Genomic DNA, 14,287 nt, shown 5'->3' on the forward strand with positions numbered 1-14,287 from the left:
CTGGAGGGCTGGGCATGTCTTAAGTTTCGTTTTAAAAGATGTACGTTAGACGATAATGACTTTGGATGGTACCTGATCCCTGAAAGCAAACACCAAAGAAAGCATTAATCTGAAACACTGAGAGTGTCTGCTTTGGCATTAGAGGTATTGTAACTAAAGGGTGAAGTGTTTGTGGGACTGAAGCAAGACAATTCTGAGTTCTCATCTTCTAAGTTCTCCTATCCCCTGATTAAGTCGGACATTTGCAAAACCTGAAAAATTGTGCTGGCTCGGCACTGAATGACCACACAAACACTTCACTGCACCTGACATAACAGTGGAAAGCAGGTGTTTAATATGGCCAAATTGAGTTCATCAGCACAGCTCTGACAATCATTGGTTTTTGGAGAACCTCTCAGCATCATTCTGCATTAATATCTTTTCCATTACGGTTATTTAAGTGACTCTTAAATCAGCATTCACTTGGAAAGTCAATCATTGCCTTTGTAGATTATTTTTTTGATGCTCCTCATGTACGGCATAAACACTTAAATGCTCCCTTCCAGCTTGGGGTGTGTAATGCTCTCTCCAGCATGCCCACTGCAGCACCATGGATAAGCAGAGTATTTCCAAAGCATCACTCTTCTGGAATGGTTTCTCAATAACCAAACTATTTTCTCTGTAAATTTTTTTTTTGTTCTTCTTGTTGTTAAAAAAACACTGGTTCCTCTTTAATTGAACTCCAATTTTATGATCAGGAATCCTGAGCAACAGGAATGCTGAGGTTAATGGATGTAAATTCCTTGATGCACAGTTCCCTCAGGCTGCCTGCCCAGTCTCAGCAAGGCCTTGGCTGCTGTGTGCATGCTGTGTCCCCACCCACTGACCACACACTGAGACTTTGTGTTGGGTTTTTTCCCTTCCTAAACCAGTTGTGGGCTCCCAGTCTGTGGTCAGGACTGATGCAATAATTTTGTGTGCACTCACCTGCAGAGCCCCCTCTGCAGACAAATGCCTGGTGCTCATGACAAGCCCAGCTCAAAGAGTCTCAGCCAAGGCAGAGCTGAGCACTTCTCAAGGCTCCTGCACACTTTGGTGGTTCATTAGCACAAGACAAGATGCCTGAAGAATACAGAAGGCAGCTTGCCCCCCAGAGAAGTACCTTTTGGCTGGAATGTGTTATTTATAAAGTGATTTTTGTTAAATTCTGCATCTTATTTCACAGTTTTCTCTATGGGAAGGAAACATTTTGACTTAGACCACTGCAGTTCTCTTGCAGGATTTACCTCACCTATTTAATACAGACAGAATTTCTGTCATTCTTTGCAGAACCAGTACAGTATAAAGACTAAATGTTATTCCAGTTTAAAAAGACATTGACATGATCACAGCCTAATTTCATTTTTCAGTATAATTTAATGCCATTTTAGGTCCTCCTTTAAAAATAGGCAGCTCATCCAATTTACCTGTATTGAAATATCAGTTGCTATGTCATAGATTTGAATTAATTTGGTTAAGGAGTATTCACCTAACTCCTTGAACTGCATGAAACAGATCATTCACACACTTTTGTGTGCAAGAAGTGTAGCAGGAGATGCCAAATCTATTAACAAAACACATCCTGAAATTACTCCTGTAATGCTAACAGAAAGGAAATTGTATGAATCATGCTCATGGGAAGGATTTTGTTTTTCTTTTTAAAGGTGCAGAACGTGTTATTACATTGAAAATGGAAATTCCTGGATCCATGCCACCTCTTATTCAGGAAATGTTGGAGAACTCTGAAGGACATGAACCACTGACACCAACCTCAAATGGAAATACTGCAGAAAACAGTCCCAGTATCTCACCTAGTTCAGTGGATAACAGCAGTGTCAGTCAATCCCCTATGGTGGACTAAGACATTTTCCAGCTACTTCAGACATTCCTAATACCTTATGTACAGGGATGAAAAGCAAGAAAACATTTTTACTGCTGCTTAGTTTCTGGACTTAATATATATCTATATATGTATATAGATATAGATAAACTCAACAAGGACCAAGAAATTTTCATATGTATCGATATATACTCCTTGCTGTTTAAACTCTTAAACTAGAAAATGCAAACTTTTGAAACTCTAAATCAGCCATTTCATGCAAAAAGAAAAAAAAAGTTAAGCTTCTGTTTTCTTCTCTGAACACTCAATATTGCATGGTGACAAGACAGATCTCAGTCTTTATATTCTGGTTGCATTTCTGATGACTTTGTACATACAAATGTATGGCTGTACTCTCCATACTGGATGTTTGGTGCTTTCCTTTTGTCTCTCATACCTAAAATGATCAAGACATCAACCACAGGACATGGACTACTGTACACATCCAGAGAAGGAAGTTGAAAGGACCGTCTGATTTAGTTGAAATATGAAAACTTGTCCCTGCTACCCTCAGTTTGCATCTCCCTTCTTGTAAAAAGTATACAAAACGTCACTGCCCCAGCAGAAGAGGTATCAGTATCAGCATTAACTGCCAGATCAGTTATTCAGATGTCATTTGTTCCACTGTTAATGTCACTTTAAAGTTTAAAGAAGTGGTTTCTTAGCTGGCTGGTAACCTAGCTCCACAATTACCTGCTCCATTTCGACAGCAATGCTATAGCCTCCAAGGCAGAAACACTTTTCAGTGTTACCATGTTTTTGTTTACTTGTTCACAAGCCATTAGGGAAACTTCATGGGATGATAACCAGCAGACTCACAGCTTTTGAATCGTGGAGTCCAGGGTACTTCCTTAAGAATCAACTGCCAGGAATCAGCTGGGCTTTCCAGCCTTCCAGGTGCTAAGGAAGTACAGCTAGGACTTCCAGAAACACAAGGAGAGAATCTGCCTTCTTGGCCTTGTTAAATCACCATGAAGCAGAGTGAAAACTGTGGTAGAATGGTTAACAGATTTAAAGTGTCAGTTTCTTAGGTTTCATTTAAAGCACTAGTGGATTTTTTTTTTATATATTCTAGCAAGTCTGTGATGTACTTTCACTGGCTCTGTTTGTACATTGAGATTGTTTAACAATGCTTTCTATGTTCATATACTGTTTACCTTTTTCCATGGAGTCTCCTGGCAAAGAATAAAATATATTTATTTTAAAAATTGTGTAGAAGTAGTCCCTCTAGCCCAAATTTTCTACACATATATACACACACACACACGGTAGTTTTCCATTTTTTAATGTTTAAACTTCATTTCAAAAAGCAGGTTTGCTGTTTGCAACCATGACAATTAAAATGTGCTTTAGCACAGCTGTCTAGAACATCTCTACAAGCCAGTCAGACAAATACATGACATTTCAATGAGTAAAAAAGAGCATAAAACTGTAGGTGTAAGAACAAAATGTTAAAATGCCTACACACAATAATAAAAACCATCAATTACATTATCACATAAAATAAGTCAAATGTACAAAAGTTTGCAACAGAGGGGACAAAAGGACAACACAAGATACTTGTTGGAAAACATTTTTGTGCTCTTTGGGCACTTAATTAAACATATCAAAATCATCATCTTCATCAGACTCTGCAAAATATTTCACTTCTTTTCTAGCCCGGCCTGTCCGTGGCTTTGGGGCAGTTTCAGAGGCAAAGCCTGACTGGAAGATTTCCACATCAGAATCCTGGTCAAAAGCAGACTTCTTGGATTTCTTTAGAAAAGAGAAGACAAATCAGTTGTGATGCTTTGTACATTTGCCATTTTAATATTCAGAATTAAATAAAAACCTCTCTAGCATCTGATTGCTAATGACATCTCAGCCCCCAATACCATATTAGCAAATTATAATAAGAACTTAATTTTTATGTAAAGGAATTTGTGAGGTTCTTTTTACAAAAAAGAAGAGAGCATAGATGGAACTGACCTTGCTTGGTGTGGACTTGGGTGTTTTCTTCCCAGGGTTGTATTCACCTTCATTTTCTGAACCAGATGCTTTCCTTTTCTTTGCCCCTCTGCCTTTTCCTAGGTCAGAGATTATGAGTTACTTTGTTGCTTTTTTTAAAAAATAAACTCCATCAAACTGAAAAACCCCCTAGTGAAGTTACTTTAGTATGTCCACATGTTATGTTCAAACCCAGTTTACTACTCAAGCTTCTTCACAACAACAGTATAGTACAGGGTATTTTTGATTTTCTTAAGTTTAAATCTTTTCTACTTGTTCTACAGTCACCATTTACCCTGACAGCTCAACCTGTCAGTTCAAGACAGGGACAAAATTCATGAGATCAGATAACTTCTACACTGAAGCAGAGCTACAAGTCCTTGGTCACCTTCTGCACTGTTTACACAGCATTAATTCACCATTACTATTTAGTAAATTTACTTTTAACTTCAACCATCAACACTGGCACATCCTTTACAGACTCCTCCAATTACACTGTTTGCTGTGCTGTGTTGTGAGGACTCAGAGAACTGGGATACCAAAAAATGGTCTTAAAAACCCAGAAAGTACTACTTACTACAATTACAACCAGAATTTTACTGGCTTGGAAGGAGCTGAGATCAAAGAAAATTAGTAGTATCCAGTAGAATGTAGAATGGAAGACAGTGTGTAGGGGGTGCAGCTGTTAAATAAAAGCATTCCCAACAGTGAAGGTCAGATAAAACGTCTAGACATGGTTTGCCAAGAAGTCAATACACTGTATTTGTCACAGGAAAGGCTGAGTAATCTACCAGTGATCAATGTACTCATAACTTACCACAATTATTGTGGTTCTTACAATAATTGTGAGCCCTGTGCTCCAGAAAGCCCACGTGTGACTCCTACCTTTGGGTGCTGCCGTCTTCTTTGGAATGCCAAATTCTGAATCTGAATCAGAGTTCACAGTTTCCACCTTCTTGGCCTTGGGAGCTCTTTTAGGCTTAGGGGGTGCATCTAGTTTTGCTGTTGGAAGTTAAAAGATACTAAATAAATTCAAAAATTGGCTGGACATATTAAATTGTACTAGATACTCCAATTAAAGCACAAAGGGCAGACATTAAAACAAGATGAGTGATTTCTGCACTTGGGGAAAACATACTTCAGCTTTTATGCTGGAACTGTGTGGAATAAACAGGAGGTTTCCTGAGTCCTGCTCTGAGAAGGATTGGTGCACCTAGTACTATTCTAGGGTCTGTGGCTGAATACTGTTTCATCTTTTCGAGTACAAAACAGGTTACTAGTAGCTAAAGCAGCAACAGAAGTCTTCCAAGTTGGATACTCTGACCATGTCTGATACATTACAGTGTTTACAAATCCAGCTCTTGTGACATTTTTGCCTTCAGGGTGGGTATGACTGTGGACAGCTTTCCCCAGGATTACTGCAGGAGTTTGGGAGGCAGTGCCTCTGTCAACACTGACATTGCTTTCTGTCAATCTTGGTGAAAAGGAACTCTGGAAAATGCTGAAAGGAGAGGAAAGGAACTTAATTTCTGCATTTCCCGGGGAATTTCTGTAATTCCTGGAGAATTTCAATTAGTGCTACACAACTAATGTGGCTGTCTTTAAGATGGTCACTGGAATGTACCCACAGTGGGTGTCATGGGATAGAATCATGGAACTGTTTAGGTCAGAGAAGACCCTTAAGATCATCAGATCATGTGTTCTGTAGGCTTACAGATGAGCGAGTCTTGCAGAAACCTCAGATACACACCTGACCTAGCCTCTGTCAGCCATAGATGCCTCAGACACGTGTACAAACACTCCAGATACCAGGAATGTGGACATTTGTGAGAGCTCAAATTTCATTTACAGGATCATAAGGGGAATGTGTCTGGAGAACAAGATAGTGTCTCCACAAGCATTTTAATTATCATGCCTTGAACTGCAGAAAGAGAGGTACGACACATTGCCAGAGACAGTGGATTTGTTCTTCCCTGGAAACAGAGCCTGATATCACTGGGTAACTGCTGTGAAGTCTGTCCAAGGGACAGCAAACTTCCTAGCTGTTACCTGGTAGCTAATGGAATAGTCCAGAACACGGACTTCCCTCTGCACTAAATATAGGGGGATTCTCATCTGCCACTTTAACTTACACCCCTAATGGCTGCACAAGTGTGAAGATCTCTTGACAGCAGCTTGATGGCAAATCAGCTCAGCCAAGCTCTCCACTCAGTAGCATGTCAGGCAACAGAGTGTGCAGCACAATCAATGTGCACAGGCTCTCAAGAAGCTCAAGTGTTTGGCAGGAAGTCCAGGTATGGTATCAGTCCCGCAGGTGATGCAAAGAGTACATCTCACTGCTAGAATCTCAGCTGCTGGGCTGTTCAAAGCTGTTCAAGCTGAGCAGCTGCTTATCAAGAGTTAGCCTGCTTTTCAAATTTCCCTTAGGCTTTACTATAAAGCCTTAAAACCACAGACAGCTCAAATAGTCATGGAAAAGTTCAGCTGTCTCTTGATCCTCTGTAGTGAACAGCAGAGGTCAAGAGATATCATCCCAAATTCATCGCAGTCTGAAGTCACAGAAAATCAAACAACTCCAGAACAATTGTTTCAACCACACATAATAAGCACTCTCAGTGTGAGGGTGAGTGGGTGGAATATTACATTTCCAGAAAATGGGTTCTAAGGAGGCTGCTGCCAAGTCCATGAAGATGGACTTAGAATCAAAGAGATTATGAAAAGGGTAACCAGATGACCAATGAACTAAACCTGCTGGGTTATCACAGAACTGTCCAGCTATGATGATGAAAGTGTGGTCATGTCTGATCTGGGCAGAAGAGAAGAAAACTGGTGAAAGCAAGCTCCATGCACAGAGAGGGAGAGTGCCCCTAAGGTTAGATACTCTGAAGGCAAAAATTTAACTCTTGCTTGAAAGAGAGACTATTTATACCTATTCTCTGCATGTGTACAGGTTAATCAAACTCAGAAACAGATCACAACCGTATTTTAAGGTTTCAAGTTAGGCTAATGACAATTCACTCAAAAAAAGAGAAGGAGAAAGATTAAATGTTAAATTGCATCCATGCCTGGCTACTGCATACAGAGTTCACTCTTCCATTTGCTGCAGTACAGAAATTCAATATAAAAGACTACTCTATTAGAGATCAGCTATTTCTGTATGCAATCTTTATTTACTGTACTACAGACAACTGGAAGTGTTTGAGAAGTATTCAGGCATTCACTGATTTGAACTGTTAACAAATTAAAATTGACACAATGCATCAAGAAATAGATTAGAAATTGGGAGGCAATGGGGGAAAGGCTGAAAAGATGCTGCAGTTCACTAGTGGCTAATATAGAAAACAAGATATTTTTTTCTCATTTTTAAGAGAATAAGTTAACTATTATAACTGGCTGCTTTCCTGTCAATCTCCTTGAAGTACCTTTTTACAGAAGAATTAATATATTAAGCTCACCTGCAAGTTGGTCAAAAGAAGTTTTAAAAAACAAAGGCCCCAGCATCACAGGGAAAAAATGCTTCAAGATGACAGTTCTAAAAGCTGACTAATAACTGAAAGAATTTATACCTCTGAAGTCTGAGGAGAGTCTCTCATCCTCTGTTTCAAGAGAAAAAAGTGATAGACTTCTATGCTGGCTTTGGCTGGGACAGAGTTAATTTTCTTCATTGTTGGTGTGGGACTGTGTTTTGTATTTGGGCTGGAGTTGATGTTGACTATGCAGGGATATTTTGTTGCTGCTGACACAAAGTCAAGGCCTTTTCTGCTTCTCACACCATCACACCAGTGAGGGGCTAGGGGTGCACAAGGAGCTGTGAGGGGAAAGTCTAGATAGCTGCTTTCCACTGACCCAAGGGATATTACACACCACCTGGTGTCATGCTCCACTTTACTTATCCCCTGAAGCTAAAAACCTCCCATTAGTTAAACAATGAATGCTGAACACCACCTCCAGATGTGGAAGACTTGAAGCTGCAAGTAGCTAGTTGAAAGAAACAAATAAATATTATTAAGGAGCTGGAGAAAGTTCATACCCTATTGCTGAATTTCATTAAGTTCAAATACCCTATTGCTGAATTTCACTGAGCTCAAAACAAATGAAAGCAGTTCCCACTTTGAAGACTGAAGAGACAATGCAACGGTGAAGATGATGACTTTCAAATAAAAGGACTGGCTTCCAGGCCAATTCTATACATACCCTTTTTAGCAGCTACTGTTTTACTCAGAATTTTCTCTGTTTGTTTTGGGGCAAAAGATGATGAGAAAACAGGAGCAGAATCCTCGTCATCACTGTCCAATTTTGTTGTATCTGCAATCACAGAGTAAGTTTAGAATAAGCTCCATACACAGCATATATTGATAACATCAATATTAATTACAGTGAAAATTAATCTCAAGTAAGTGTTTGTGATGCTACAGCTATGGATGTACTGTGACTTCCTCACCTATGATACAAGCTTTGTTACTCTAAAGAACAGAACTTCCTTCACTTTTCCCCTTTTTAAAGAGGGAGGATGTGGACATCCTTCCCCTGTAACTACTCTGTGAAGTTTGTGTGTACCACTCCCCAAAATATCCCATTATTAGTTGCTATAAAAATTACATGGAACTGTGAAAACAATCTCACCATCATCCGTCTTCTGAGAGTAAGATGGAAAAGAGAAGATGTTCCCAAAATCTTGATTTTTCTTGGCTTGAGATATTTTTCTACTTACAAGGGGGAAAAAAAAGGGAATTATATGAGCTACACCAAGCACATACTGAAGTATGTGGACATCATAATATCCATACAAAATTTAAATCCTGTTTTAACATTTCCAGCATTTTTGTATCTGCCTGTAGCAGTCAAACCCCTAAAACTGACATCCAGTCAAGAACTCCAGGCATTTAAAATTAACAGAATTACATTTTTTCAATAGTTCTCTATACCAGACTAGCACAAGACAGAAAACAGAACCTTTAAAACCACAGTTTAACAGATGATATTACAGACAGTGTATCATAACTATTTTTATATGTTATCATATTATTCTTTTAAATCATGAGTCATCCCTGCATAGGTCAGTTGCAAGGCTGAGATACACTTGAATTCCTCCACATTTTATTTTTCATGATGCATGAAGAGCAATAACAGGCTGATGTTTCTCAGTTTTGTTCAGACACTTCTGCATTGAAAAAAATATTAATAAAGAAATCCTCCTGAGTTACAGTACTTACTCTGGCGATGGCTTTGATTTGGCTGGGGAGAAGTCATACTCATCTTTTTCTAAACTGTCTGAGGGAACAAATTCATCCTCTCTGTCATTTGTAACTGGAGAGGCTTTTACTTTGAGCTCATCCAAATCATTGTTATTGTTGGCATCATCATCATCGTCAGCATCATCTTCTTCTTCTGAGAAGTCAAAAGTGTACTTGGGCCTCTCAGCTAAGAAAATCACACATGTACACAATTCAGGAGAGTTCTTTATGTTATATAATACAGAAAATATACAAATCAAAGTGGAAGTCATTTAACAATCCCTGCCTCGGCACACACAAGATGAAAGAGTGGTGGATAATAAATTTGTTTCAGCCTGAAAGAATAAAGGGCTGAAAAGAATAAAAAATAATTTAGATGTTAGCAAACATCCAATATCTCTTGTGGCTTGCCCAGACACCTTCAGCTAAGGGTATTATGGGGACATTGTGCATCAGTACTTTTAAGGAATGAGAATCCTTCACTTAAAATTGAAGCTTTCTTGGATCTACCATTTCAGCATTCTTCCTAATTTTAAATAAACTATGTAGGGGTTTTTTAAACCATCACATACTTATATATTTTCCAAACTTTCAGTCTTGGTTTTCATGGAGTGCTCAGAATTTTTTTGATAACTTTTTACTTGCCTCTTAGGCCTTACTTGGCAGTATAATTGTATAAGAGTAATTTTTTTTGATTGTAAGAGTATTGTCTTGTCTGTTTCTTCTATAATTCACTAGTTTAGTGTGTAATTTCTATTCTAGCGTTTAGAATAGGGGACAAGATTTCTGGTCCAAATTACAAAATCTTTAATAAGAAATTCCTGATCTTGCCATTAAGAGTATTCTTCACACAGTGAAGAAAATATAATGCAAGATACCTGTAGGCAATAAAGTCCTAAAGGAAATCCTATGGTCAAAGGAAAATGTGGCTTTGTAGTTGAAACTTTCAGTCACAATACACAATTCGCAAAATCTTGAGTACCTGCAGCTCTCCTAAGCAGAGAGTCTCTTGGAATAATCACAGGCTCGTTTTCTTCTAAATCACTTTCAGACTTGGATTCATCATCTGACCACGGGTTTCGTTTCTTCACTTTTTTTGCACTGGATTTTGTAGATGATGGTGTCCTTCTTACCCTGGCACCTGCCAAAAGTAAAAGCATTTACTACAGTCAGGTTAAAAAATATTTTCATCTTTTCTAATTGTTTAAAAATTTAGCATAAATTTTCATCTTAAGAAGTTCTGCTTTAAATACTGTAAATTTTCTTCTCCTCCCTGAAGGAAGATATAACATGAAATCATTTCACACAGAACCTGACTGGCTGCTGCCAAAGAAATTTGTTTTATGACTGAAAAACAAAGTCTCTAATTTTATGTTTTGCCATTAAATTTGTGTTTCTTTAAAGGTTGCTAGAGTTTACCAGGAAAAGAATGTGCAGTTTTCCATTATTCAGGGAACATGATCAGAAACAGTTATTGGACAAATACAACAAACATAGGAAGCAGAGGATATCCTATTGTGGGGAGGGGGTAAAAATGTGGTCTGTTAATTGCAGGGCAAGCTCAGGTCAAGACCTGGATCAACAGTGGCTGTGGGAGATTTGAGCTGCACATAGACAAGTCAGTCATAACTGTACTCAGTAAATCTACTCAGGCTGGATAATCCCCTGAATAATTAAAACCAGATCTTATCTCAGAATAATTATTTGTGTAACCACTTTTTTTCCTTTCTTCTGAAAAAATAAACCCCCTCATACCTTCTCTTCTGTCTCCAGCTTTCTTTTTTTGTTGCTGTCTCCCTGTTACTGTGTATTTCTCAAACAGCAATAATAAATTCCCACTAGCAGAGGAAGTGGGGAAGTGAACAATGGTGATCTGCCAAGCCATAGCACCCACAACTTTCTGAAAGTTGGAATGACTGAATACGTCAATAGAAAAATACATTTATTTAATCAAGTTCTACAATCAATACCATTACTCAGACTGAGGGGCTGAAGGTGACTGCCCTGTCCTTCAGAATCAAAGAGCACACAAACTAGACATTTCAGTTTGAAAGGAATTATGACTCATTATGTAAAAATAATCTATTTTTCTATATACTAATTTGAAGATTTAGACCCCACCCCACCCCCACAACTGAAATGTAGAAAATGTAAGATCCATCACCTCCAGGAAAGTAGCATAAACAAAGAAATTTCAGAGTACTTTCAAATATTTCATTTTAGGGAAGAAAACCAGATGAAATAGTGATTATTGTGCTGTATTTCCCTTCTCTCACTGTGTTAAAAATTCATTTAATGCCCAGTAAATACTCAACTAAGGTGAACTATGGCTGTGCAAGGGTCTTACCAGGCTCTTTCTTCTCTCTCTTGGGTTTAGGGGTTTTAGCTGCTGCAGCTGATGCATTCAGTGAGTCATCCCCACCACCTTCAGCTGGCACACTACCAAACTCTTCATCAAATTCCATTTTTATTGCTAGAGAATCAGTTTCACCCTAAAATTACAAAATAAAATAATTTACACCTTTATATTTCAAGATTGAACTGGAACAGTTTTGCAGATGATAATAAATGAATGTAGACTAGTATACTGACATTTGTTGAATAGTCTTGGAAAGAAGTTATCTCAATAACAACATCTAAACAATAAGCAGTCTCAAGAGGTTTGCAAATGTAAAAGAAATCCAGTACAAATTTCTTCAGCATTAGGTCGGCAAAACAGTGCAAATACAGCACCAGTAATGATCTGGCAATTTGGATTTATGTTACTGAAATAGAAAAATACACCAGTTAAATAATTTTACTGTAGCAGTCATTTTGGTTTACCTTTTTCTTTTTCAGCAATTTCCTGCTGGCATCAGCTTTCATGGCAGATGTAATCTGTGGAACTATTCTTCTGCCAAATGGTGATGGCATGGTCTCTTCCAGCTGGAGTTTCTTCATCTTGGGTTTCCCAACTTTGCCTTTTATTGGTTTACCAACCATGCCAGCCAGAACGTCTTCTCTTTCCTGTGCTTCTACTTTCTAACAAACAAGGGGAGCCAGGATGGGGGAAGCACATTATTTTTTAATGAGTACAAAGTGGAACATGATTATTTAAGATTCAGCTCCTTTTTACATGGAGCATAAGGCTCCCCTTAATTCTCACTTGAACTGGAATGCAATTTTCAGTTCTGGAACAGTGTCCACTTAATCTTGGTAAATTCATTACCCTGTAGAGCTAAAAACTACACTTTCATTCAAGGATAAATTCAAACTTTTGGATGCTGCTACACTGAAAAATCTTTCTTCTATCAAGTTTCTATTTCACAAGTTTGTGTCTGGTTCTGTTGTAAATTTCCATTATTTCAACCTTTAATTTACACATTTAGTTTTGAACTGTGTTGCTTCAAAAGATTGCACCAGCCTTTTTCAGACAACATGGAAAACTGAGGTTCAGCAGGTTATTCACAAAAGGGACTTGATCTTTTTTCCAGAATTACAAATAAGGCAAACTAAGGACTCCTCATACAGTATTTATAGTCTACACACTTCATTCCTGAATGTACAGTTTTGAATTTGGTAATCCTTACTGCTTTACAAAAAATTAGATAATGTAGAACTATTGTAATTTTTACCATTCCCAGTTACTACTCACAGGTTTTTGTGTCATTTGAAAACTAATTTTCTCCTGGTTCTTTTTCTTTTAATATCACTGACTTGGAAAAAACATTGAACTGGGTAGATTCAAGAAACAATCCCTGAGAAACACTACTGAGAACACAGATATCCCATACTGATTTCCCAGTTACCATTATATTGTGAAATGTATCTGTTTCTGATTAAAATTGTAGTATTCGCTTATTATTTTTCTTAAATTTTAATAACTTTATTAGTTAGCATTTTTAATTAAATTAATATGAATTTCATGTTTTAGAAATATATATAAAGTAAAACATACTTCAAGCTCTTCAACAAAGGCTGCTAGATCTTCTTTCCAGAGGTCTGAAGGAGATTTCCTTTTAAGATCATTTAGTTCTCTCTCCTAAAACATGAAAGTAGTATAGAGACTGTAAGTACAACTAAAGCAAATGCCACTGAAGACTGAACATTCCCCAGAGGCACATCAGCAATTCCTGTGCCATTTCAGAACAAGCCTTCCAGGTGTACCAACCTTGGAATCTCTCTGCTTGATCAACTCTTCCACCTTCTCTTTTGTGAGTGACCACAGGGACATGTTCAAAATGTAGTTGAAGTCAGGGCCAGAGGCTGGACCAGAAGCAGAGGAAGCATCATCATTTGCATTCTGGGAGTCTTCCTCTTCTGCTGCCTGAGGTGAAATATTCCCAATTACAGGTATTAGTGATCTTAGCTCTGTGCATGATCTGTGACACTACTCCAAAGCACCTCCACAGAGTAGCAAGGTGTGCCCTCACAGATTCAATAACCTGAACATTTTCTGGACCTTTCCAAAAGGCCGTGTTCCTGTGGCCTTCTAGAGCTGATTATTTAATAATTTGATTTAAGAAAACAAGTTGAACCTCTGCTAGAGCCTTGTATGCTGCTGGCTGCAGATACTGGTGCCGCCCCACTTGTCTCTTAGGGCTGAGACATTTATCCTTTGGGTACTCATGGATACCTGTTCCTTTAGAAAATGAGCTGGTATCAAAGCCCCAGATGTGCAAACTGGGGTTTGAAAGTAGATCAAAATTTCCCTAAATAACAGTTCTGTTTTAAAATAGAAATCATTCCATAGAGTTAAAATACAGTATTAAAAAAACAAATGTGAAATTAAATCAAATAGCTAAAACAGTGCCAAAGACACTGAAAAAGGGTGAATGACAGAAATTCAAAGCTGCTTTTCAAAGCAGTTCCATCTGCCCATAGTAATGCCCAAAGCAATGTAACTTTGAAATTAAACTCATCATATCTCCCTTTTGGAACAATAAAAACTGGTTGGTTTTAAAAAAGCATAAGCAAATATACGTCAAGGTCATTATTAAATTTACTACAGTAAATTTAAAACTCATAGCTTTATAATATCCATGTTTCTTTACAGAAAAGCAATTAATAAGTTATGTAGAAATAATTACATTTAGTAATTAGTTGTATGTGTGGGGTAACTGATGCAGCACTTTCTGTATCAGCCAATCAGAAATCAAGTTGCCAGTTTTGATTTGGGTACATTAAGAAA

At 37.9% G+C, this 14,287-nt stretch overlaps 2 protein-coding genes across 13 annotated transcripts in view; one reads left to right on the top strand and one right to left on the bottom strand.

Annotated features, from left to right (window-relative positions):
* RARB (retinoic acid receptor beta) overlaps positions 1-3,105 on the top strand; it is a 319,701-nt gene extending 316,596 nt beyond the window's left edge. For all 11 annotated transcript variants that reach the window (XM_072925727.1, XM_030266967.4, XM_030266968.2 and 8 more), the window contains one exon: positions 1,683-3,105. In XM_072925727.1, the coding sequence (XP_072781828.1) occupies positions 1,683-1,879 (197 nt within the window). In that variant the 3' untranslated portion in view covers positions 1,880-3,105. The remainder of the gene's footprint in view (positions 1-1,682) is intronic.
* Positions 3,106-3,166: 61 nt separating this feature from the next.
* The window catches only part of TOP2B (DNA topoisomerase II beta), a 61,020-nt gene continuing 49,899 nt past the window's right edge, over positions 3,167-14,287 (bottom strand). Inside the window, exons 26-36 of one of the 2 annotated variants that reach the window (XM_002197434.7) lie at positions 13,268-13,423; positions 13,055-13,138; positions 11,941-12,138; positions 11,465-11,609; positions 10,100-10,258; positions 9,097-9,304; positions 8,507-8,586; positions 8,078-8,188; positions 4,769-4,885; positions 3,866-3,963; positions 3,167-3,652 (exon numbers count right to left, since the gene is read on the bottom strand). In XM_002197434.7, the coding sequence (XP_002197470.4) occupies positions 3,491-3,652; positions 3,866-3,963; positions 4,769-4,885; positions 8,078-8,188; positions 8,507-8,586; positions 9,097-9,304; positions 10,100-10,258; positions 11,465-11,609; positions 11,941-12,138; positions 13,055-13,138; positions 13,268-13,423 (1,518 nt within the window). In that variant the 3' untranslated portion in view covers positions 3,167-3,490. Of the gene's footprint in view, positions 3,653-3,865; positions 3,964-4,768; positions 4,886-8,077; positions 8,189-8,506; positions 8,590-9,096; positions 9,305-10,099; positions 10,259-11,464; positions 11,610-11,940; positions 12,139-13,054; positions 13,139-13,267; positions 13,424-14,287 lie in introns of both variants that reach the window. The other variant, XM_030266964.4, reaches the window with a different exon arrangement.

This window comes from Taeniopygia guttata, chromosome 2, assembly GCF_048771995.1.
Source record: "Taeniopygia guttata chromosome 2, bTaeGut7.mat, whole genome shotgun sequence".
Lineage (NCBI taxonomy): Eukaryota > Metazoa > Chordata > Aves > Passeriformes > Estrildidae > Taeniopygia > Taeniopygia guttata.